We start from the raw sequence: 25,106 nt of genomic DNA on the forward strand, positions 1-25,106 counted from the left end.
CAAGATGCCCTAATCTGCAGATGACAATGCTGACAGCATTTGTGTCCATTTTAATCACATTTAAAAAGTACACCAGTAAACGTCTGGTGGTTTCAAATGATTTCAAATGCCATAAAATTAGGCTTGTACAAATATTCAAATATTCAAACGAATAATGCAGTAATCAAATTTGCTTTGAATCGAAGCTAAATTGTTGAAAATTTTGAATTATTTGAAACGAACAAATAGGTGCATATTAGTCCACATGTAACACTCTGTAAAGGTGGTTTTACGGCAGTGGAGGGATGCTAAACCATGAAAGCAGTTACCCAAGCATATTAGACCACATGTAAAAGTGGTTTCACTGCAGTGAATTGGTGCTAAGCCGTGAAAACACGTAATCAAGAGAAATTCGCACTGCAGCAAAGCCCCACTTCAAGGTTTTAATAAAGAATTACAATGACATCGATTCTGCTTTTTTTTTTTGTTTTCAGTTTAAAAGCTCGTTACACAGATTTATATGCTCTAAGTAAAAAAAAATATTGAAACGCAGCATATTTTACTGGCTATTACTTGGACTGCACCAAAAGTCGAATGCTGCTACAATTCGAAGTTATTGCCACTTCCTTTGATGAAAAAAAAATGGCCTTTGCATAGGCCCTGTTTCAATTTTTAAAGATCTGTGCAAGTTTGTTTGGCCATGACAAATATGCCCTTTTTTGTTTATAATATGCAATATATATACTATTACAATTCAATTAGATATTATTCGACCAAAATCACTATTCGCTTCGAATTCACTTCGAACCTAAAATTCCCTATTCGCACAAGCGTACAGAAAATGTCAGCAGCATCAACTTTTATGGACCACCGCTTGGCAATTCGTAGAGCAGACCGCGCCAATCAATTTCCAGATTACAGCGCTGCGCACCGTGCACAGCCTCCATTTCGAAAAACAATTCCCGCGCTCCTTTCCTACACCTGACCAATCCTCCTTTCATGAGCAGTGACACAAATTCGCCGATCGGCGACTTGACGAAGCACGCAGCTCATCGATTGGGAAGCGAAGCCTGCCGTCGTGAACTAGTCACGACGGCAGGCTTCGCTTTTTCCTCCCTTTGAAAGAGAAGGGTGGCGAGACCGCACGAAAATTTGAAACTAGCTGAAACCAATGTTCTAACCCCTGTGAATTCCTTAATGTATTTGCAAAATCCTTGAGGAGGCAGCATGTTCACAGAGCAAAGGTGCACATATTTTTTATTTTTGGTCCTTGGGGGTTGTTTACTGGCCCTTTGAACTGGGGCAAGCATGTGCAGATCACAAAGTGACTTCAATGCAGACAGTGAAGCATGAATCTGTATTATGGTGCAGTTTAAAAAAAGTGAAAATATCCAAATACGAGCACCTCATTGAAAAATTTCCTGCTATCTGCAGGTCATGTATGCAGACACAGCAGAAAAACTTGAAGCTGCCACTGCCGAAGTGAAGGCCCCACAACACGATGTCTTCGTGTCTAGAGTTCTGACATTCTTGCGCCGACAAGAAGAGTGGGTGCAGCTCTACCGTTTGGACGTGTTGACAAGGGGCCACAACACCAACAATTTTGCGGAGGCAACCATACGCGTGCTCAAAGACATTATCCTGAACAGAGTCGAAGCATTCAATGCAGTCGCACTCGTAGACTCGGTGGCTCTGGTGCGGGAGAAATACTTTGAAAGCCGTATCCTCCGCCACGCCTACAGCCGTGTTGCAGCCCATCAACTGCTGTACAAGCGGCTGCTGTCGAGAATGCCGAAAGACGCAGCCGAGGCCATCCAAGTGGTAGGCCAGGGACAGGACATTGTGCCTAGTGCGACCCACCCCAGCTCCAGTTATGAGGTCTATGCTGACATAGGACTATGTACGTGTCTCTTTGGTAAACAAGGTGCATTTTGTAAGCACCAGGCTTCAGTGCAGAAAAAGTACGGAGGACTGTTTCCGAATGCTCCGGCACTGAGTACTCACGACCGGTACCAACTGGGACAGCTGGCCCTGGACGAGAAGTGTTCCCCCAGGATATTTTTCGAACCCTTCCAGGAGGAGGAGCCCAGCAGTAGTTCCAGAACCACGGCAGGTACCAGTGCCCAGCAGGAGGAGCCAGACGAACTCCAAGCAATGCAAGGCACCAGCACGCAAGAGGCCACACACCTCGCACCTGTACCGTCGGTGCCTGATGCAGCCCAACTTGCCCAGGTAGGACAAGCCCCTTGAAAGAGCCCTGAAGTACTTTTCAATTAAACATAGGGAATGCTACTGAACAGTAGTCAAGGCTTCTTTTATTCTTGTAAGCATATTATTGTGCTCCACCGCACTCACGAATTTACAATTTCATATTGATGGATGTCATCATTCTGAGGGCGATTTCAAGATTTCAACACTATTGGTGTCGTATTGTTCCATGTTTGGGACTACAGGTCACCAATTGTTGGTATTAGCAGCACTTCCACTAACAGAATAGTCAAAACTGGTGACAGGAAAACCTTAACTTAAACTGACTCCTCAGCTTGAACTTTATTCTCGAGCAGTTGTCTGCAGTTAGAGAGGAGCAAAATAAATGTGCAGTTCTTGTTGGTGTGCTGTACACTTGAAGTATATTTCTTTCATCACTTTTGGTGCAGGCCCAAGAACATGAATATGAGTTCCTGGAGGTCCAGTTGCGGCGTGTGCATTCTATGAATGCACACAATTCAGCTTACCTTGATATCGTGAAGGGCCTTGGAGAGGAGCTTGCTCGTGTTCAGAACAGCAGCGATGGGACAGGACTGATGCTGGCATTCAAGGCTACCGCTGCAGCAAAGACGTCGCCGGGCCCGTCACATAAGGGTGCAACCGACCAGCACTGCTAGGCGTAGGCCAGGGCTACAAGGGGGTCCAAGAGGGTCCCTACAGGGTGCCCAGCAGTTGAGCCAGCTGCCAAGAGAGCAAAGAAGAGGCCCCATTCTTTGAGCCACAGCATAGAGAAAAATGTGCCTGGTGCAAGGCTGCACTGAATGGCAGCTGCCTCCCACCAACTGGGCTCACGACAGTTCTAGGCACAGAGCCAACTTGGTTTCAAACATCATTTCTAGGGTTTTATGTGGCGAAACGATGATATGATTGTGAAGCACACCACAGTGGGCGACTAATGATATGTGGAGTTTAACGTCCCAAAACCACCATATGATTATGAGAGACGCCGTAGTGGAGGGCTTCGGAAATTTCGACCACCTGGGGTTCTTTAACGGGCTCCCAAATCTGGGCACACTGGCCTACACCATTTCCACCTCCATCGGAAATGTGGTCACCACAGCTGGGATTCAATGCCACGGCCTGCGGGTCAGCAGCCAAGTATTTTAGCCAGTAGACCACCGCGACGGGGCCCACAGTGGATGACTTCGGATAAAATTAGGCCATGTGGGATTCTTTAAAGTGAACCTAAATCTATGCGAAGGAGCAGCTCATCGCCACCGCTGCACTTGATGCTTCATCTTTGATTGAACCAAAGCGAGAACGACTCCTCGCATTAGCTGTAATATCATAACCTTACAATTGGTCACCTTAGCCACAGGCAGAAGCATTTGGCTCTGCACTACTACCTCAGTATCATGCATACAGCCTTGTCAAAGCTGATGTTAAAGAATGGTGCTCACTAATCCCACTAGTCCCTTGGATCCACCAGGTGTGGCCCTTACAAGTCACAATCAGATACTCATGAATGTTCTGCAGTAACATTGTGCTATTTCACCATGAGTGACTTTTGTTTCCCCTTACCGTCAGGAGTTATGAGGTCTTCAATTGCGTTTTTTTGAGGGGCGGGGGGGGGGTTAATGTCCAAAAACCACGACACTGACAGTATCGTTATGGGCCACTTACCTAGAAAACGAAGAAGTGAGAAGACTAGGTGGTGCCTGTCCTGGCCATCGTGGTTGTTTTTACCCGCAGTACTGTTACTGTGAATATTGTAAATACACTTGTTTTCTGTCATCTCTTCATAACATCTTTGGTGGAGGTGCTGGGCACATCAGGAGCACACAACGGAACTTCGCAGCAGGCGTATTCTTGGACAGTCCATCATGCCCGCAGACAATTCTGCTGATCCAGCCCCCGCTATGCCGAATGCACCCAGTCACATTGTCGTGACCCACCTCCGAGGCCCAGGCCCCTTCTGCGGGACTGATAACAGTCAGGTGGAGAAGTGGCTGGCCAACTAAGAGTGCAGCAGCAAGACCAATCGCTGGGATTCGACTTTGATGCTTGCAAACGTCAGGTACTACCTCAGGGGTAGGGCCACCGTGTGGTTCGACACACACGAGGAGAGTTTAAACGTACGTAACAAAAAAAAAAAGACGTATGTAAACAAAAAAAAAATGAAACACCTTTTTGGAAAGCCCATTGCATGCCCAGAGAAAGAACTCTCGTGCCGTGCCCAAACCTCAAAGGAGCTGCACATGGTTTACATACAAGATGTCTTAGCCTTGTGCCGGCAAGTTGATAGCCAAATGGTCGAAGCCAACAGTCACCGACATTAATGAAGGCATCGCTCACGACGCCCTTCACTTGCTCGTGTACAAAGACTGCTCCACCATTTACGACATTATCAGGGAGTGCTGAAGTTTCAAAGAAGCAAAAAGCCGACATGTTACGCAACAATTTGTTCAGCTCCCTACCACTGCTGCCACGTCGTCGTGCAAAGACGTCTAGATCCAGCCACCGCCGTGTACCAAAAACTTCCTGCGTCTCGTGCGGCGTAATATCGAGGCAGCAACTCCATCTGCTCCCCAGGCTAATTCTCACGAGACGGCCCGCCCGACAGTGTCATTAATTCAGGCCGCCGTGCGCGAAGAACTGGCGAATGCAGGCATGCAGCCTGTATGTGCCCAAAGTCATTCTACGTCAGCCCTGCTCCATACTACCAGCCACAACTGACTTATTCCGGGTACCATGATTCGAACCAGTGGCGCACGCGAGAAGACGGATCGATATGCTTCAACTGCAATGGCGCCGGTCACATTTCCCTCTATTGTCGCTATCGTCGGCCATCGTCTCCTCGTGCACCTTACCGTCCAGACGACACTTCATCCTCCCCTTTGCACGGCAATCCAGTGAACACTAATGCCCGAACATCGACCCCACATTATGAGCTGTCGCCGTCTCCCCAGACCCAACGACTTTCTCGGTTGCTTATGTCCCGTCGCTCCCCCTCACCATCCTTCCTCGGGAAAACAGACCAGTGCAGCTCCAGGAAGGTGATGCTGCCTTGACTGATCGACTCGGAAATCCTCTGTTAACTCTGGCATCTCGACAAAAGCTTATGGATGTAGATGTAGAGGGCATGCCTGTTTCAGCGCTCATCCACACAAGGGCCCAATAATCATTGATGAGCGCTCACCTTTCTCGTTGTCTTCGTAAAGTCGTTACACGCGCCTCATCACCTGTTGTTCGCGAAGCCAATAGCCGCACACCTACCGTCCTTTGAATGCGCTTTGCGCATGTGAGCTTCGATGACCACAACACCTCAGTTCTCTTTGCTGTTCTGGACGTTGCTCCTTGGACGTTCTACTGACGCGAAGATTAGTTTTGCCTCACTATCTTGTGACTGTTTCTGCGAACAACTTTTGCACACCTGTCCTGAACTTTGGACGCTGCGCACAACTGCTTCCTGAAGGTATCTCGCTGGGCACAATATCACCTTTAGACGCAAACAACCCTGTTGCTCTGGCCATTGATGCCCCACAGTCGCCTCCAGGCAGCCCTGCTGCTGGCCCGACACCTGATGACACATTCGAAAACATGATTGCCCCGAATCCTGACCCTTCTAAAAGCCAGGACCTACGCCTTTCCTAGGAGTCATACCACGACTTTTGATTTTGCCTCACCCAAACTTGGACAAACATATCTAGTGAGGCATCGAATTGACAACGCGGACACAGCACCCATTTATCGACACCCTTAGCATGTCTTGGCGACCGATCGCAGCGTCATTCAAACGGAAGATGATGAAATACTCTCTAAGGACATCATGGAGCCATTTTCGAGCCCTTGAGCGTCACCCGTAGTATTTGTAAAAAACAAAGACAACACCTGGCAGTTCTGCGTCGACTACCGGCATTTCACCGGCACTTCAACAAAATCAAAAAATACTTCTGCCTATTGCTGCAAATAGACGACGCCATTGAATCCCTTTTGGTGCACGATACTTTTCTTCCATCGACCTTCGTTTGGGCTATTGACAAATAGCTGTCGATGAAAATGATTGGGAGCTAAGTCATGCCCTTTGGGTTGTGTAATGCGCCAGCAACATTTTGAGCGTGTGATGGACTCTCTACTGAGGGGTTTCAAGTGGTCCACATGCCTCTCTGCTGCCTGGACAATATCGTAGTTTTATCCCTTTACATTCATTAGTCACCTGCAAAACTTGTCGGCCATATTGCAAGTCTTTCACATTGCTGATCTTCAACTCAACTCTTCAAAATGCTGCTTTTTGCGCCTGGAGATCGCCGTGCTTGGCCATCTTGTTGACGCTGCAAGTAAACAAGCTGATCCAGCAAAAATACGCGCCGTCATCAACTTCCCTATTACACGTTCTTCCAAAGAGGTTCGCTCGTTTTTTTTTTTGGCTCGTGCTTCATCCAATGTGCTTCAAAAAATAAAAAAACCTTTTTGGAAAGCCCGTTGCACGCCAACATAAAGAACTCTCGTGCCTTGCCCGAACCTCAGCGGAGCCGTACATGGTTTACATACAAGCTGTCTTAGTCTTGTGCAACATATACGTCGTAACACGAGGCAGCTGGCTGTTCGCCTTTATTTTATTTGACTGAAATCCAATGTTGCCTATGGACACCAATGATGCCTCCTTCAACATGCCCACCCACTGAATACGCTCGATAAGCTATAGCCCATGCCGACCATACACGTCAACTTGTGTGCGTTCGGCTAACCGACTCGCAAGCGGGCCAACGATTTCGTTACGAGAGCAGTCATATAAACACTCACTTTCCTCCAGGATTCCTGTGCTGTGGTCTCCAGCACGCTGTATTGGGCTTTTTACAAAGCTACTGTTCCCGCCCTCCGAACCGTACCCTATGCACCGCCAAGTGACCGTCGTGACATAAGAAATTGAATTGTCTTTGTCCTCGTCGACTCAACCCCGTACCAATATCGTTTACGTTGTACGTCTGAAGCCATGTCATACACCGGGCTGCCGCAACGCACATGTATAATAACCACCTTTATACCGTCTTTCTCTGACTGCACCGAGTCGGTGCCTTCACCACCGGAGGGTAACGTTATGTGCCGCTCACATAGAGAGGACGAAAAAGTGAAGGACTAGGTGGTGCCTGCTCTCGCTACCGCAGTTGTTTTTACCCGCATTACTGTGACTGTATATATTGTAAATATACCTGTTTTCAGTCATCTACCAGTAACAATATCATTTATGAAACACCCGTTGGGGCACAGACATACTTTCGAAGAAGGTTTCTGGGCTATGATTCTATTTCGGGCCTTACAAGGTTTTACAGCGAAATACTGAAGTACCCTATGAGGTTCTCCCAGAAGGCACCTCAAGAAACTGCTATTAGCTTCCAGAAAGCGTAGTCGCACGCGTTTCTAGACTTTAACCGTACTTTTCTTGCTCCGACTCGTCTAATTAGCAACATTACAGTGTATTGACAACTTAGCATGGTTTCTTTTAATTCATCTTCTCCATTTTGTTGTTTGCTGTTTATTCTTATTTGATACCTTTCTTGATAGCGGCCGATTGAGCTATTTTGCGTTATGACATGCCGTCCCATTGTATAGGGCACTCATCCTTTTTCTTTCATTCCAATGTGCTGCATCGAGACTGCCACCGCGGCCGGGATTTCAATGCCGTAACCTGCAGGTCATCACTAGATGTGGTGGGTTGGTCCTCAGTGCTGTCGGCCCACATCACTCAATGTATAAAACGGTACCAGAACACCACTTGTCACCACCAAGTTCCCTGCAATGCACACTTATGTGTTAACCCGGCAAACTACCTGTGCTGTCAGCAATAGTATGCCCTTCTGTGAACACCACATCATCCAGTGCATCATTATATGATGGCCAACTACCGAGCCCACATTTTTAGTACCGATGTGCCACTTGCATTTTCAATTTTAGCTCAAAACAACAGAGCCCTACTCTAGTCTCAAGATGGCTGAGCCTAAGTGCAGTATAGTGCTTTCTGGTCAACAGAAAGTCAAATTGATATTGCCTGTGTATGCACCATGCTTCATCTGTGTACTTTACACACATTGGCATGACAGCATCGTGTCGATAGTGTCCATTTAATATACGTGCCTGCTATGCCGCTTCCACTGAAATTCTAACAAAGAATTTGTGCTTTTTGAATCAATACTTCTTTGCAGACTAGTTGGTTTCATACTTGAAAACTCTGCTTGCAGTGCAAGCTGATGGAAAAACGAGAAGGGGGACAGGAAAGAGTACGCTCTATCCTGTCTCCCTTCTCATTTTTCCTTCAGCTTGCACTGCAAGCGGAGTTCATTTTGCTTTTCAAGGTTATTACCATGACTCTTCATACATGAACTCACCAATGTGTACATTCACGTATGTCTATGCTTGACGCATAAAGTGTTATCTTTGTTGTGCCATTCTCCTGTAAATACCTTCAGTGTTCTCTCATGGGACAGTTTTCATGTTAATAAATTATTATCTCATGTATTGCATATTTATTTTTGCATGGGTATAGTGGTTACAGCAGTTGGCAGCTGTTTTTTAGTAAGTTTTGCCCTAATACATTCTTTTATTGAAGAAGCCTCTCAAAGGAGACATCATGCAGAGTAGAGCCGCATGGAGTGCACTCGACAGTTTCGTAGAGAAGGGTGACAGATTATTTTCAGATCACATAATACACAGGGGGGCGAAAAAAAAAAAGTGACAACCACAAACGGGCGAGGATAACTGCGAGTCTAACTTGCCTTCACCTGAACACGGGGCCGTATTGCAGTGAAGCCATGAAAAAAAAAAAAAACATCCGCGAAGAGCTCTCCAATAAGTTTAATTCTCTTGTATCAAATTAGTTCGACTAAAGACAATGTCTTGAGGCTGCATGCTTTACTTTTAGCTTCGACATTGTGGTAGTGACGCACGACAAAGTTTTGCGCGCAGGCTTTCAAGGATTTTACGATGTATCACCACTACATTTCTGTCCTTGCTGCCCGAACTCAGTTCGTAGCCTTATTTAAAACGACAGTATCAGAAACGCGCTTTCAATAACAGCATGCTGAGAATCGACAAAAACTCACCAAGTGGAGTTCAGTAATCTCCGGTGCGGCGTTTTGCGCAGCAGGCCTAGGTGTATCAGGCGCAGTCAGTCGACTCGGCTTCAATGCATCCTGAACGGCGCGGCTTTGCGACTCGGCAGTGAAAGGTGGGGCACACGCTTTCTTCATGAGTATCCAACTCGGCGTAGGGCGTTCGTTCAGTGGGAGGTGGGCGCACACGCTTCTTTCGCGAGTATCCTACTCGGCGCAGGGCTTCCTTCCGAGCACTTTGGCAACAGGCGTAGTTGGCGACTCGGCTTTATTGCGTCCTGAATAACGCGGCTTTGCGACAGTCAGAGGTAGGGGCACACGCTTTATTCACGAGTATCTAACTCAGCGCAGCACGTTTGGTCAGACGAGCCGCACAGGATTACTTCGCGAGCATCCGATTGCAGGGCCATATGCCTTGGCAGGGCTTCCTTCCGCGAGCGCGACCCCCCGCTAGGCTGCAGCAGCAGCCTCCGGCAGCATTCATTCATTCATTCATTCATTCATTTCATTTATTTATACTGTTAGCCCAGAAGTGGGCCGTTACAGGGTGGAAGTACAAACAATTATTTGCAAAAAAGAAGTACCGTACAGGTCTCGAGATAATTTCTCGGTATTATTGTGACCAGCAACTCGAAGTTATACATAACATACATAAATGGAACACACATGCGATGCAATACATACGCGCAGAACAGCACATGACGCATTTGAGGCGGCACTTTTGCACCGCGCTGAAGATTTGAAAGACAACTACCGCAGGATCATGCAACCAACAAAAAGTACACACACACGCAAAAAAAAAAACATATGTCACTGTTATTCGGAAAATAAACGTTTTAGATTCTGTTCAAATGATGTAAGCGAGGAACAACCAATTATAGACTCTGGCAGCATATTCCAATCTTCAATAGCACGTGGAAAGTAACTGAACTTAAAGCAATCGTTACGTGGGACTAGGGGTGGTATATACATATTATGGCGATGTCTGGAGTGTTCTTGTGTGTTGACCTGGAAGTAATCTGAATAGTTTAGTTTAAATTGATTATGAATTAACTGGAAGAGGAATTTCAGACGCTCAATCCTCGTCCTAAGTTCAGGACTATCCAGTCCAGCTTTTTTACAGAGTTCAGTAGGAGAATGATGTCGGCTATATTTATTAAAAATAAATCTCGCACCAAGTCGCTGTATTTTTGTTATTTTATTGCAGTTTGTCTTTGTGTAAGGGTCCCAGACAATTTTAGAATATTCGATAATAGGTCTGACAAGAGTTTTGTAAGCAAGACACTTTATATCAGATGGGGCGGTATAAAGGTTACGTCTAAGGCTATACAATGCCTTGGTAGCTCTGGAGCATACATTATCAATATGAGTGTTCCACCGGAGGTCGGGCGTGAACCATAACCCAAGATATTTATAGTTTTGTACACGCTTGAGGAAAGCATTGCCAATCTGGTAGTTGTAATCTAGAGGTGCTTTCTTTCTAGTTATAGTCATAAAGACTGTTTTTTCTGTGTTCAAACTCATTTGCCAATCTTCGCACCAATCCTTTATTCTTTGAAGATTGTTGTTTAGATTAACTTGGTCATGTTCAGTCTCGATTCTACTATAAACAACACAGTCATCGGCAAACAACCTTATCGGGACCGTAACGCGGTTTGGTAGGTCATTTATATATAACAAAAATAAAAGGGGACCCAGCACGCTCCCCTGGGGAACTCCAGAATTCACTGCAACTGCTCTAGACTGTTTATTTTTTATTTGAACAAACTGCTGACGGCAGCTGAGATAGGATGAAAACCATTTTGTCAAGTGATTATTTTGAAACGTTTTGTCAATTTTAAACAGGAGCTTTGAGTGCGACACTTTATCAAATGCCTTTGCGAAATCCAAATATACCACATCAGTTTGACCACGCAAATTGATTGTTTTTGAAAGATCATGAACAAATCCGATTAACTGAGTTGTTGTAGATAAGCCTCGGCGGAAGCCATGCTGCTTCGAAGATAATAGATTGTGCGTATCAAGATAGGACATCAAGTGTTTGTTAATAATGTGCTCGAGTATCTTTGAACATGTACTGATAAGCGAAATAGGACGGTAGTTGCGCTCGTCTCGAGAGGAGCCACTTTTGTGAACAGGGGTAATTTTAGCCTGCTTCCACGCTAATGGGAAAGAGCCACTGCGCAGGGACGACTGAAATATTTTTGTAAGGAAGCATTATACGAAAGTGCGGGGAGCGACAGCGCGATGACACAATTAGACTGGCGGAAATGCATAGCCTCCAAGAGTGCTGGGCCGCGGTGCATTCTGGGTGGCTCTATCCGCTCGCCTTTGTAAACTCGCTTCCGTGCCATTTTTCCTGCGGCACGGGGCTCTATGGAGCCTGCAGTGGCGACAGCACCCGAAGATGTATTAAGGAGGCACCTACGGGACTTGAAGAAGTGTGGAAACACGTGGACCGGCAATGCTGACTGCAGAGAGGCATACGAAGAGCTTTTAAGGGAACTCGCCGCTGTCAATGTGTGCTTCCAGACTGAGCACTCCGTGAAGCCAAAAAGTATGTTCATCGCAAATACGTAGCGCGTACGTGCCGCCTCAGGATGGTGCATGATGGATGGATGGATGGATGGATGGTCAAACTTTTATATTAACCCAAGCAACCACGGATATCCGTTAGGAATACGTCGGGACGTCCGTCTCGGATATTCCGGACATCCATCAGATATCCCCGGACGTACAATGTACGTCCAATGGACATACTGTGAATGTACAAAGGTAACAAATTTGTACGTTCGCTCGTCATCCGTTTCGGACAGCCGACACGGACATTAAAAGGACCATCAGGGGATATATTATACATATACACAGGTACATATATGTTCATAATAGATATGTATATTGATTTCTTATTCATTGTGCATAAATAATCTACCCCCTAATGGTCCTTTGAATGTCCATGCGGCCTGTCCGAGGCTGATGTTGAGTGAGCACAAATACCTAGCTATATATATGTGTGTGTGTGTGTGGCAATATCGAGGGTCCTTGAGGTTTTGTGCACTCTCGCAATTGATGCTTGAACGTCTTTCACAAGAACCCTTTTGCTGCAGATTAAATATCAAAGCGCTAAAATTATTTCTGGTGCAATGCTAAATTAAAACAAGATTCATGGACACAAATAAGGTGACGACTAGGGATCCGGAGTGCCAATTACCAGCTGTTTATTGATGGTATAAGCTAGAAAAAACAATCATGCACAGCGACGTGAAAGAGTACAGCGAACTTTCTTGCCACTGTGCATGCTTAGAAGCTTATTTGTTTTCAAGCTTTTACCATCGATAAAACAGAATAACATATGTTTGGCAAACTTAGGCATCAACTTGCCCAGGAACAAGTGCTAAAGCGTAAGAAGATTGGGCTCACACAAGGTCTCAGATGCAATAAAATGTTTATTATCATTAGGTCAAATCATGTACTCTAGTAATAATGAATAAATAAATTAAGCAAACACTAATTAAATCAAGTACGATGTTCAAGTTGAAGTGTGAACACAATGATGAGAATAGAAGCACAGCTCCACACAATTCTAGCAGTGAAGGTAATACAATGAAAGAAGTTAACTGTGATTATTTCATTTTGTAATATCAAAATTAAAACTTACAGGGTCATAAAGACACAAGCTTTGGTACAAACAAAAAATGTCAAGAACATTTAGCAAGAAATAAAAAAGGTTTAAGTTAAAAACTGACAAAATCCAGTATGATGCAAAACACCATTCCAATACAATACTGCAGAACAGGCGACAAATATGACTGTTGCAAAAATACAAAAACAAACATGAAAAGGGAAATACCAAAAAAATGTATAAGACAAATTCACATCATGGAAAGCACAGGGCTCAATTCCATCACATGCTGAAAATGGATGACACAGTTTTATTGTTTATTAAGTACAATAAACATTAATCATACATAAAACTGTCATTCGCCCAGAAGCATTTTAGAGCTCTACATAGAACAATGCAATGGGACAATTAAGATACCCTTATGACATGGATATCTCTTAAACACTATGAACAGTCCTCACATAGACATCAGTTTTAATTCAAGCACAACCAATACACCTGTTTATCTTTGGAGAATGTGAATGTTTATTGCACAATAGTGGCTGTTTCGTTTCACTGCTAGCACAATATGGTGACAAAATAACTGTCATATTAAAGGGGTAGTGCCACCATTTTTTTTGAAGGACAGTTTACTCTGCCCTACAAATCTCCTGGGTATAGAGATAGCTCGGAGCAAGTGTTAAGTACAGCAAATGCCGAGATAGATTATTTTGGAATTAAAGCCAGAAGGGTGTCTTGAAGGGCCAGTTGATACACGATTTGCATGAGCGCATGACTCAAACTATGTACCTAAGAGACGACAAAAATTTATTGTCTTTCCTGTGCTGAGCAAAGCACCAGGAAATACCCAGCACAAGACAAAAAATTTCCGCCATCCCTTACGCACGCGGTGCGAGCCATGCACTCAAGATCGTTAGCAAAGCAGGCGTAAGGCTTTCTCGGCAGCCTATGCGAAAAAGTAAAGTAACCCCAAAGAGCATGCGTGCATAAAGAAGCACAGGACACAGTACGAGGAATGCATTAACAATGTATTACAACATTCCGTTGTCATGTGGCTACACCTATGCTGGACAGACCAGTCAATGTTTGAACAATCACCTGAATGAGCACCCGTTCAATCTCAAGACTTCAACAAGCAGCACCTTAGCAGCCCATTGTTCCTCGTGCAGCTGCACCCAGCTCTTCCATAATTTAAAGATGCTTTCACGATATCGTAACAAGATCGAGTGCGAAATCAACGAAGCCTTCCATATTAGGAAGAAAGGACACGTGTTTCAGTGAGCCTCCACTTGCCCTCCTCGAAAAAGAGAACATGTTTCTGAGCTGTTAACTTTGGACATTTTGACTCGTGAGAGATTCATCTTGCTTTTCATCTTTATGAGCAAGTGTTGTAGTCCTATTTGTTTTTGCAGCTCTATATTTTCCCGTGTAATAAACACACACACAGTTGTTCCTCAGTTCCATTGTTCCTCAGTGTTGTGCGGTCATTCTTTCTTCGTCCCAATTTAGTGCCATTTTTCCCTCAGTACTAGTAAAGCCAATTTTCCCAAGGTGCACCTCGCGACATCGACACTAGCTTGACGTCAGGCTACAGTACTAATTCTGGCGACATCATACAGGATACTCGCCTGGCCATGGGAACATCAATTTCTTGCTCCAGCATGTGAAGAGCTCATATCGCGACTTGAGAGTACAGTAGGAACCAAGACTAGTTTTTAATAACATGTTGTAATTACTTTTTCAGGGAGCACTTACACTTATTTTCTAGGATCAGCAGGGCTTGGCTTAACATTTAACGCAACGGTGGTATAGTGTCTAAGGTACTCAGCTGCTGACCCGCACGTCGCGGGATCAAATCCCGGCTGTGGCTGCTGCATTTCCGATGGAAGCGGAAATGTACGCCCGTGTGCTCAGATTTGGGGGCACGTTAATGAATCCCAGGTGGTCGAAATTTCCGGAGCCCTCCACTACGGCGTCTCTCATAATCATATGGTGGTTTCGGGATGTTAAAGCCCACATATCATTTAACGCAAGAAAACAACAAATGAAAACTTTCATGTAACAACCACTTAAAGGGGAACTCCGGCGTTTTTTCAATATTAACTGATTTCAATAAAACTTTAAACATGTGTTTTCATTGGTACCGTGATAATATGTGCCAAATTATGCACCCTACGTCATTCAGTTTCTTGGAAAACAACTTTTAAAATTAGTAGCCAATTCTGCAATCACACTAGTAAACGCAGGCCACCCTGTGCATGTGACGTAAGGGCCTACTCTTTTTGGAAAACCCTGCATTCCCCGGCAGACAGATGCAACGTGCGCTTTCTTCTACGAGGTGACAACGCTGGCACAGTTCAGTTTTGTCAGCTGTATACAACGTGTTCGTCATCGTTGATGTCGGTCTTACAATATTGAGCAACAAGAAAATCGATTCGGGGCATGTCAGATGCTTCACGCGCCGGCGGGTCGAAATCAAAAAGCGATGCTTCTGCGCTGAGATAGTAGCTGCAATCATTGCTGAACTTGTCACTAGTAAGTTCAGACGCTCTGGCACAGCTTGCTTCTGCGTCGATATCGCCAACTTGCTTTTCGCGCATCAGAAGAGGAATGTGAGCTATGTGTGCACTCTAGCAAGCCGTGGCGGGGTGTAGCCGATCTCTTGACGTCATCAGCGACGAATTCTCGAGACGTCATCTGATACCCACCATGAATGACAGAGCAGCTTCCCATTTTGGTCTTTGTTTTGACTTGTCGCTTATTGCTTAATTAAAATTACTGACGAGTACCTGGGCAAAATTAACCACCTTAGCCTTTGCAGGATTGTCAATACTATTTGAAAACAGCATTATCTCAGTATGGTCGAAAATGCACCGGAGTTCCCCTTTAAGAAAACAAAGCATCTCTTCATAGCAAAGCGGTGTGTCAAAAACTGTTGAAGGGTAATCTATCCTAAATGCAATCAATTCTTCTTTTAGTGCCCTCAAGACAGATGAAGCAGTGGAATAGTAACAAATTTTCCGTGCCAGGGTAACCTAGCAACCTTGCGTACATTTATTAATGGCCAACATTTAACACCAGAAAGCTGTGAAACCACAAAAACATCAATGGTGCCAGAAATAAATGGCTTCTCATACAAGTTTTCTTTTACTTTGAATTCACGGCCAATGATGCAGGGCACCTTTCGTTACATATGGTGCTAACAACATTAAGGTGAGAGAATTGTCTGCGCTTTGCAGGACCAAGGCGTTATGTCTAAAGGACTACTTAGCCAAGCATTATGCAGCTTTTTCGCAATCCCCAAACACAACAGGTGCATATAGTCCAGTGGTGCAGAGGTCACAGAGTATATGGGCAGTGATGTTAATACTGATGCGCCCCGGTGATGGTCAGAGTCAATCTGACGCCTGAAAGAATCATTCGTACGCAAAGTGGATGACGTAGTAGGGAAGCTGAGTCGACTGTTTCTGTATGTACCCTCAGCTGTGCACTTAGGACACCCAGAATAACCTGTATGTCCTTTAATCTGAAACACAAATGATCGTGCTGGGGCATCCAAAACAAAACACTTCAAAGAAGCATCAATTAGGTGCCCATGAAAAATCATTCCTTGGGAAAGAAGCTGTTGCAGGTCACTGACAAGTTTGTTGAGAAACTCATTGGCTGAAGCAGGCTTTCCTGGGCCTGTGAAAATTCCAACTACAAAGGGTGGTATTCTTCGATCTTCACGAATAATGCACTGTATGGGCCACAACTGCATGGTGGAGCGTTTGGAAATTGGCAGCCCGTCAATGTTAAAGGCAAGAGAAACATGACTGCCTTCATAACGTGCTTTTGACAAAGCATTCTCGAGGCTTTTCTGTAGCCCAAAGTGGCAGTAATGTCCCGGTACCATTGAACTGACAACAGGTGCACGCTGTGTATCTCTAGGCATGGCGAGAAGAGTATGAGCGTCGCTAGGCAGAGATGAAGAATCGAAAGTACTGACCTTGAGAATTTTTAGAAGAGCGGACAAAGCTGTATGAGTAACATTTTCTTTGATGACCCAACTGCGCAATGACACAACAAAATCTTTGTGCTTTGACAATGCATCAGTGGAAGATGAACAAACAGGTACCTCCGGGACTCCGCTTAAGGGAGAAGGCACATCGCTGAGTTGCATTGGCGAGCCTTCGGGTTCAGTGTGCGATGCTCCGGTGGACGAACAGGGTGAACATTTTGTAGGCGATGTGTCCGTTGAGTCACTTTCGGTGACGCAAGGCGAACTGCCCTCAGGGGGCGCCGAGCTGCAGCAATCCGCCTGAGTAGCTGCTGATGTAGCCGCAGTGTTTTCGTCAGCCCCAGGCACGCAAATGCTCACACACTCACTGGCACAGCATGTGTTACTGCATGCGCGTAGTGTACCACACGCACTACTGCATTGTTCGAAGTTCCCGATTCCTTTAGACGTTGACGGCTGGCTGCCGGCTTGAAATCCGAAATCCCGAAATATTGCCTTTGTTTGCAATGACGCTTTCTTGCGCGTGTAAGACTTTTCCTTCGCTTTAGGCATGCTCGCACCTGCGACGGAAACACATTGTAGTACTCATACGAAGTTCTGAAGTCTTTGACTGTAATCTTAATAAATAAATAAGTGTAGCTGTCTTACCTCCGTAGCTGGGGAAGAAAATACAATCGTATCTGCACTGGCACTACAAGCACGCCGCCATTATCCACAGGACTAACAGAACAAATCCAGTGGCTTGGCTTGACTGGGCGATGGCTCGCCAAACGAAACTTTTTTTTTCTCCGCTGTTTGGATAGATCACCGTCAATATAAACAACGTCGTTAAAGTAGCTTTATAATATTTAACAATTAGGCGGTGTATTAGAACCGTTTTTGATGATAATTATTATCAAATAATCTAAATTGGAAACGCCATTTTTGTGACATGTTTCAGTTTTTGAGAGAGACATTTGCGACGCAGGAGCAGTGTCATCGCTAGCACCGTGTGTATCACCTTCCTCCGTGGTGTACCGCATGTAACTATTACATTTGTCGGGTTGTCGGGTTGCGCTCGCTCCGTGGTATTTATTTCACTAAAGTATTCTTACACGTGATTTGTAATAAACGTTCAGCAGTGAAAAGTTAGTCTATTCAGTGATAGATTGAGTGTATGGTTTCATTGTATATCTTTTGCTATAGTGGTCAACGGGATAAAAAAATTTTATTGATTTCATGGAACAATTATTTTTAAAACTGTTGGTCACTTTCGACTGACAAAAACTAGTAAGATAAGTGCACGATATACTACAAGCAATGCACAGTATACAACATAAATTATACGAGCACATATATTTTTAACCCTGACAAAACGTGCACATGCCTTAAAAACCCTGAACTAGATGCTATATTTTTTTACGTTTCAAAATAGGATTGATATGTGGGGTTAACGTCCCAAAACCACCATATGATTATGAGAGACGCCTACGTAGTGGTGGGTTCCGGAAATTTCTACCACCTGGGGTTCTTTAACGTGACCCAAATCTGACCACACGGGCCGACATTTCTGCCTCCATCGGAAATGCAGTCGCCGCCACCGGGATTTGATCCCGCGACCTTTACGTTTCAACTAACCGTCGCATTCAGTTCAGAATGCCGTGAAAATTAAAAAAAAACAATACCTCATCCTTGAAGGGTTTCCCCAGCGTGTGTGTTGGCCTGGGAATCGGCATTCGAGTAAGCTCATGCCATCCACGGAAACTGTCTGCTCACAGATACACACATTCGCCACTACTCCGGCCGCTATACAAGGAGATATGAGCTCGTCTAGATCTGAAAGCAGATCACTTGTGGATCACCATACGCAATTAAGGCCCCACTATTATCACAAGATTTAGAAAATTTCTGATGACTGCGAGCATAGGATATGCTCATGCACTGCAGTACTCCTAAACTAATTTCAATTCTCATGTGTTCTTTGGGGCCCTTTGATGGATAGCCAGTGGACATTCGCAACTGGCTGTCCGACTGAAATCCTGTTCGGATATCCACCAGAAAGCCACCTAGTACATCCAGTCAATGGACCTTCCTTGTACGTCCAGCGAATGTCCGTGCTGTGTCCGCTCTGGATATCCGAATTTTTCGACCTTTGGATTCATAGCGGACAGCCGACGGATATCCGTGGTTACTTGGGAAGAGTCCTGAGAGATGCGACTAGCGCACAGTGGGCTCCTTCCACGTTGGGACGGATGATGTAAAGATTTATTTTATCTGTGCAGGCAGGCTGATGTTCAGCACTCAACATGGACTTGTGGTCATAAATGAAGACATCCCTTTTAAGGTTGTCCAGACCACGGACAGAGGCTGCCTCTTTGGGAGAGACCTGCACAAGGTGTAGAATTCAAGAAATCGAGAGGTAACATTTGCACGGACACATCGATCGAGCCGATACGGATAGTTTAATTTGTCACATGCACTCATATCTTTTTCGCATTGAAGCGTGCAAGTATTGGTACGTCGCATAAAATCCTGCTGATGCGCATTCACAGTGACATGCCTTCACGACTACATCACTGTAGAGAAACAAAAGAGCAAACCCGCGCTGATCGACATCGTTAACGTTTATTAATTATTTGGCAGATTTTATTTCTATTTAGTTCTTATAGAGGACATAAAAGTTTCATCTGTTTATCGACCGATTAACGCTTTTATGGCGATCGAGGTACGTATTATTAGATATTAGTGAAAAACGCTTGCCTAAAATGTGACATACTCTGATACTGAAACCAAGTGAGCCGTATTCTAACAGCTGGACTTCCAGTGCTGTCTGTCATTGCTGAATTCACGTAAAATTGTAACAGCGAAACTCGTACAACAGCTGCAGTTGCAGAGCGACACGAAATCCATAAATGAGTAGCACATGGGGCATCGAATAATGTTAAAGTGAACATCTTTGAAAATAATCTGTCTTTGGCAAATAACTATCAATGCAGTTTTTTTTTCTTTTTCGGTAATACACCTGTTCATCAATAAAGCTAGATAAAACAGTAATTACTTAAGGGAGGGTAATATTCAGGTTAAAATGATTAAACATACAGCCCTATTAGCATTTTTTGTGGTATGCACTTTTATATTTGTTATAAAACTCAGGGGATTTATTTTATGGGGAGGGGACAAGGGAGGGTTAAGCCATAATGCTAATTTAAATGTGAGCCAAATACTGTGGCACCTGTACCCAAGTGGAGACGAGTGCTGCTCCTAAGTGAATTTATAATGCCAAAACACAAGCTACTTCCCCTAATTCATGTATGATTGCCATTATTTGTTGCATACTGATGTTCCATATCTCATTTCATGCAATAGGAGAAGCATGCCGACCGGTCAGCACAGGGGCGGTGCCAGGGGGGGGCAAGGGTGGGCTGGAGCCCCCCCAAAACTCTCGCCTGCCCCCCCTATGCCCACCCAAGTGCCCGGAAGCATATATTGAAAACCTAGTAGGAGCAGAGCTAGCTTGCCCCCCCGGAGGAACTCACTTTTCGTGGTTGCCCCCCCAGTAAAAACATCCTGGCGCCGCCCCTGGGTCAGCAGCTACCTTCCAGCGAAAAAAGGTGAAGCTACAGGGGACAAAGAATAAGGGGTGCACTGCAACGATGCATGTGAAACAAGTGGAGCTGTATCCGGAATTCAGGGTAAACAGAAAAACGAATGCATATAGTCTGATATATTACTTGTTGGCTTTAATCAATACTGAAGTTAAAACTGGAGACATCCACAAAGTAGTAGTAGTTTGCGTTAAATTAGTGAAAGTAATCTGTGGCTTGAATCTGCAGCGCTGTGTGTGTGTGTGTCTCTTCCTTTGTCCTTGTGGTTGCGCACTACACCAGTTTCATGGATCAAAACCAACTAGCCCAACAACGCACCTTGTGGCTTGAAACATGCACCATGATATACATGTTTTTGATAATGTATGTGCATTGCACAGGTAATACTGAATTACACTTTTTGCTCCTCGTTCTGTGCAGAAATGTGTCTTTCATTGATTGTGGCCAAAATGGCTGAATAAAGTCTACGAGTATGAGCACCTTTAAATTTTATGCACACCTGTTTTGATGATGCATACGTAGTGTTGAAACTTAAAATTACAGAGAGCTGAGCTAGTTGGTAAGCATTCATTATAGTGGTAAGTATTCATTATAATATTGATAAGTTTGCGGTGTCCTGACTTTTTTCTTGTGTCCGTGTTTGCACGCCCTGTATTTTTGAAAACGCTGTGTGGACAATTATTCAACCTACAAGTTTTACAGCTTGAACTGTTAACTCTTTTTGAAATCACTGCAAGAAACGTTATTTAGTTTGTGAATGTAAGTACTTATTTTATAAATCATTCTTCATGCCGTGAAAATCACTCTATAATCCCAAGAATGCTCGTTGAAGTGGGTTATATCTTTAACCACACTTGTTTTGACACACTAGGTCTGTGCAAGAGTTACATTTTGCAGCACAATTGCTTGCGCATGTTACTAGGACCAAGAAGCAACAAGAGTGTTGCGCACACATCTTGCAATACTTCTTGACAAACAGGCTTGTTGGTTTCGTGAGCAGTCATCACTTTATAATTCACTCGATTGGTGCGTGAATGTGCAAAATTTTTCTTGTTACTGTTGTTTGGTGTGTTTTACTTAGATCTCTTTATGTATTGATACTGCAATCATTGCTGCAAGGTTTTAGCACTTCATGCTACCTATGAAAGTGTCAGTCGAGCGCCATTGAAAAATTTAACTGCTCTTTAGTGTTTACAGCACTGAAGTGCAGTATTCATGGGTAAAGTATGCATGGCAGCGCATATATTTCTGGCAAATGCAGCTAAAGCTGAAAAAAGGTTGTGTATTTAATATCATTTTAGTATTATTGTATTGAGGGTATTGTGTAATGTCACCGTTATAAAACACAGCTTTCTAATGCCTACGTGCTTCAATTGTCATGTCTTAATTCTCTGCTTTCATATGTCAAATGCACCTCTATTTTCTAACACTGAAAGAGGTTCCCATTTTTGCAGCCAATTTTGGGAACAACCTAATTTCTTTTACGCTGTTTATCATTTGCTCTTTTCTTTTATTTTTAGATCAACATCCCACAACCATGTACCAAATTGCAGCGCGAAACAGCTTCAAAGGAAATGATCTCTCGACTGAGGTTGGCATTGCAAGAAGCTAGTGGTAAACCTGTTCTGCACCAGCATTGCTTCTATGTCTGTATGTCCGACAGGGAAAGCCACTCTAATCATGACATTGATGCTCGCTGGGCAGGCTACGCACAGCCGATAAATTCAGAAGTGTCCAAAAAAATTTGTGAGCTTGTACGACAAGGTGTGACATCTGTAAAAACTGTTGAGAGCTGCCTAAGGTTTTTTGTCCGAGATGTACTGTTCTCAAACAAGCAGTGCCCCCCATCTACTTGCAGAGACTTTTACCCTATGAAGACAGACATAAAAAATCATATTCAGAAGGCACTTCGTAAGGACAGATTTAGTTCACTTGATCAAGAGAATGTGGCAGTGTATGTAGAACAAATGAAAGAGAAAGCACCTGAAACAAGATGTTTTTTCCTAGCCTATCATGCCATGTCTCTGGAAAATGATCCTGATGGGCAAAAGGAACCGCAGGCCGAGTTACTTGATTGTGACGCTTTAGAAACTGTGGCACAGGAATGCGAGCAGACACTGCTGCTTTGCATTCAGACTGAGTTCATGAAGGAGTTGATACTTAAGTACAGTGATGTTGTCGTATGTCTTGATGCTACATACAAAACAATGGATTATGCACTTCCGCTCTTCCTTATTCTGGTGAAAACTTCAAGTTGCTATGCTGTTGCAGGTGCTTTCATTGTTCAATTTGAAACAGCTCTCTGCATCGAAGAGGCACTAAACATCTTTAAGGCCTGGAATCCAACCCTAAGTCCTAAGTTTTGGATGGTGGACTATAGCCAGGCAGAGATCAGTGCACTTTTTGTTGCCTTCCCGAAGAGTAGGCCAGTCCTATGTGACTTTCACCGAGAGCAGGCTTGGCACAGGTGGCTTTCGAAAAAAGAAAATTAAGTACAAGATGTTGACGATATTAATAAAATTCTGAGGCAAGTAGCAGCAAGTACAAACGAGGGCGACTTGACCAAAGCAATTGAAGCTTTGAAGGAGTCACAACAATGTAAGGGAAACAAGAAGCTGCAAGCCTGTCTAAGTAGTAAGTGGCTTTCAGTAAAAGAAATGTGGGTGAAAAAGTACAGGTTGGACCTCCCTTTAGCACAAACAACGAAACAGAATAAAAAAACAAGGAGCTCAAGGCATACTTGGCTGGAAACAGTGGTCGTCGTAGCCTGCAAGGGCTTTTGAAAGTCTTAGTTGAAAGCTTTTTTCCAGAAAAAGAGGTGCAGTTCTTGCAAGCAAATCTGAGTTTTTCAACTTCATACCGCCTTTATCATCATGATGTGCCCGATTTCCTCCATGGGAGGCCCCCTGTTGTAGCTAAGCATATTATGGAGCGGCTCACAAGAGCATCTGATTATAGGTCGGAGGACGTAGAAGTCGGCAGTGAACAAGGAACATTTCGCATTCGTTCTGTCACTCAGGGTGCTGGCTTTCATGAAGTTACTTCAGTGATCCAAGCTGTACATGCTTCGACTACAAGAAGTCAAAATTGCCATGCAAACACTTCGCTGCCATTTTTTTGCTTGTTGATGGGTGGGGCTTTTTACGTCTACCTGTGGAATACAGGGAACGGCCTAACATGACTGCCCATTCTGTCACAAGCTGCATATCTGCTGACACAGAAGACACTGAAGTGCTAGCTGATCTGGTCACTGAAGAGTTTCAGTGTGGTTTGCAGAAAACATCTGAACAAAGTAGGCGCAACTTAAGATCAAAAATAAGGGCCGAAACCGATTGTCTGCTCTCTTCTCTACACTACATTCACAGTGACACAGTGTTGCAACACTTGTTTGGCACACTACATGAGGCGAGAATCCTCGCTGAAGAAAATGTTACCACAAGCAGCGGAATCGCTGTACGAGGCTCACCAACAAAAGGGTGCTCAGGAGTGGCAGCAAAAAAAAGAGCACAAGCATCACCAGCAACTGGAGCTGCAGTGAAGAAACTGCAGTTACATAAGGACCATCTGCCTCAGAAGGAGCACTGGGTCTCAAGGGGAAGGGTAGGCCGAAAGGCTGAAGTTATGAGGGAATGTTACAAGTCGCCGTTCTGATTTGTAAGCCAGCAGGTAATGTTTGGTGCTTTTGAGCAAGGATACTAAAATAAAAACTGTATTTTCAATATGCACACCCCATAGCTTATATGTCAAGGAACCCTTTCTTTTAGATAGACTGATCCAATATTCTTTACTCCTGTCAGGTTGTGTAATATCTTTTGCTGGTTCATACTACCAGAGTTTGTGAAAGGCTGCGTGCTGGCAGACTATGGTCCTTTGTATTAGCGAGACACTTTGCATGACATCTTTTTTTTTTTCGTCGCACTCTATTAACAATGTTCTCTTATGGTGCTCTTCTTCACTGTGGTCTAGTGGAGTCTGCCACACATGCTATCAGTGTTTATTTTTAGTTCTTGTTATTAGTTCCTGAAATGATGTTTGTGCGCTATTCTTTTATGACTAATATTCATTTCTGTGCCACCAATGTGTATTTACCTTGTGTATAACACTCATTGCTTTCAATTTTTATTTTTATAGTGTTTGTGCAGTATTGTTTTATGACACATATTCATTTCTGTACCAGCAATGTGTACTTACCTCATGTATGTGACTCATTACTTTTAAATGTTATTTTTATGCTGATTGAGCAATTGACATGCATTTGTAATATTGAATATGATGTATATTCTGCCTCTGATGCATCTCTTGTGGCAGCATTAGTCTTGCTGCTTGGTACAGCAAGCCCTCAAACATCAGACCTTCTTCTGTGTACCATGTTTATTAGTAAATAATTAAGCGCTAACAAAAATAAACTGTATTCTGATTTTGATGCACCGTGGTCAGCAGTTCACATTTTCTCATTCTTGCATGCCTATTACTACGACAAACAACGAGCGAAACAGCTGAAGTGTTCGTGGATTTCGCAAGAAAACAGGCGAGCTTGTCTTGGGTCTGCCAACGTTCATAAAGTGGTCAGCACGGCTGCTAATGGTGCTTTTTTTTTTTTCAAGATA

General features: G+C 44.2%; 2 protein-coding genes across 2 annotated transcripts; one reads left to right on the forward strand and one right to left on the reverse strand.

Annotated features, from left to right (window-relative positions):
• The first annotated feature begins 1,119 nt into the window (after nucleotides 1-1,119).
• LOC142784065 (uncharacterized) lies at nucleotides 1,120-8,700 on the forward strand. The gene is made up of 2 exons (XM_075882732.1): nucleotides 1,120-2,211; nucleotides 2,637-8,700. Exons 1-2 carry the CDS (start codon nucleotides 1,417-1,419, stop codon nucleotides 2,862-2,864), a joined length of 1,023 nt encoding a protein of 340 aa, XP_075738847.1. The 5' UTR covers nucleotides 1,120-1,416; the 3' UTR covers nucleotides 2,865-8,700.
• Nucleotides 8,701-12,721: 4,021 nt separating this feature from the next.
• LOC142784067 (uncharacterized) lies at nucleotides 12,722-17,727 on the reverse strand. Its single transcript, XM_075882735.1, has 2 exons — nucleotides 17,564-17,727; nucleotides 12,722-17,475 (listed from the first exon to the last, which is right to left on the reverse strand). The coding sequence occupies exon 2, from the start codon at nucleotides 17,465-17,467 to the stop codon at nucleotides 16,124-16,126; it is 1,344 nt and encodes a 447-aa protein (XP_075738850.1). The 5' UTR covers nucleotides 17,468-17,475; nucleotides 17,564-17,727; the 3' UTR covers nucleotides 12,722-16,123.
• Between the last annotated feature and the right edge of the window lie 7,379 nt (nucleotides 17,728-25,106).

This window comes from Rhipicephalus microplus, unplaced genomic scaffold, assembly GCF_043290135.1.
Source record: "Rhipicephalus microplus isolate Deutch F79 unplaced genomic scaffold, USDA_Rmic scaffold_13, whole genome shotgun sequence".
Lineage (NCBI taxonomy): Eukaryota > Metazoa > Arthropoda > Arachnida > Ixodida > Ixodidae > Rhipicephalus > Rhipicephalus microplus.

Excerpts from the sequence above, each read along its gene's own strand:
- LOC142784067 (XM_075882735.1), bottom strand. The coding sequence starts at position 17,467 with ATGCCTAAAGCGAAGGAAAAGTCTTACACGCGCAAGAAAGCGTCATTG.
- LOC142784065 (XM_075882732.1), top strand. The coding sequence starts at position 1,417 with ATGTATGCAGACACAGCAGAAAAACTTGAAGCTGCCACTGCCGAAGTG. Across the intron at positions 2,212-2,636 it reads ATGCAGCCCAACTTGCCCAG|GCCCAAGAACATGAATATGA; the intron begins GTAGGACAAGCC and ends CTTTTGGTGCAG.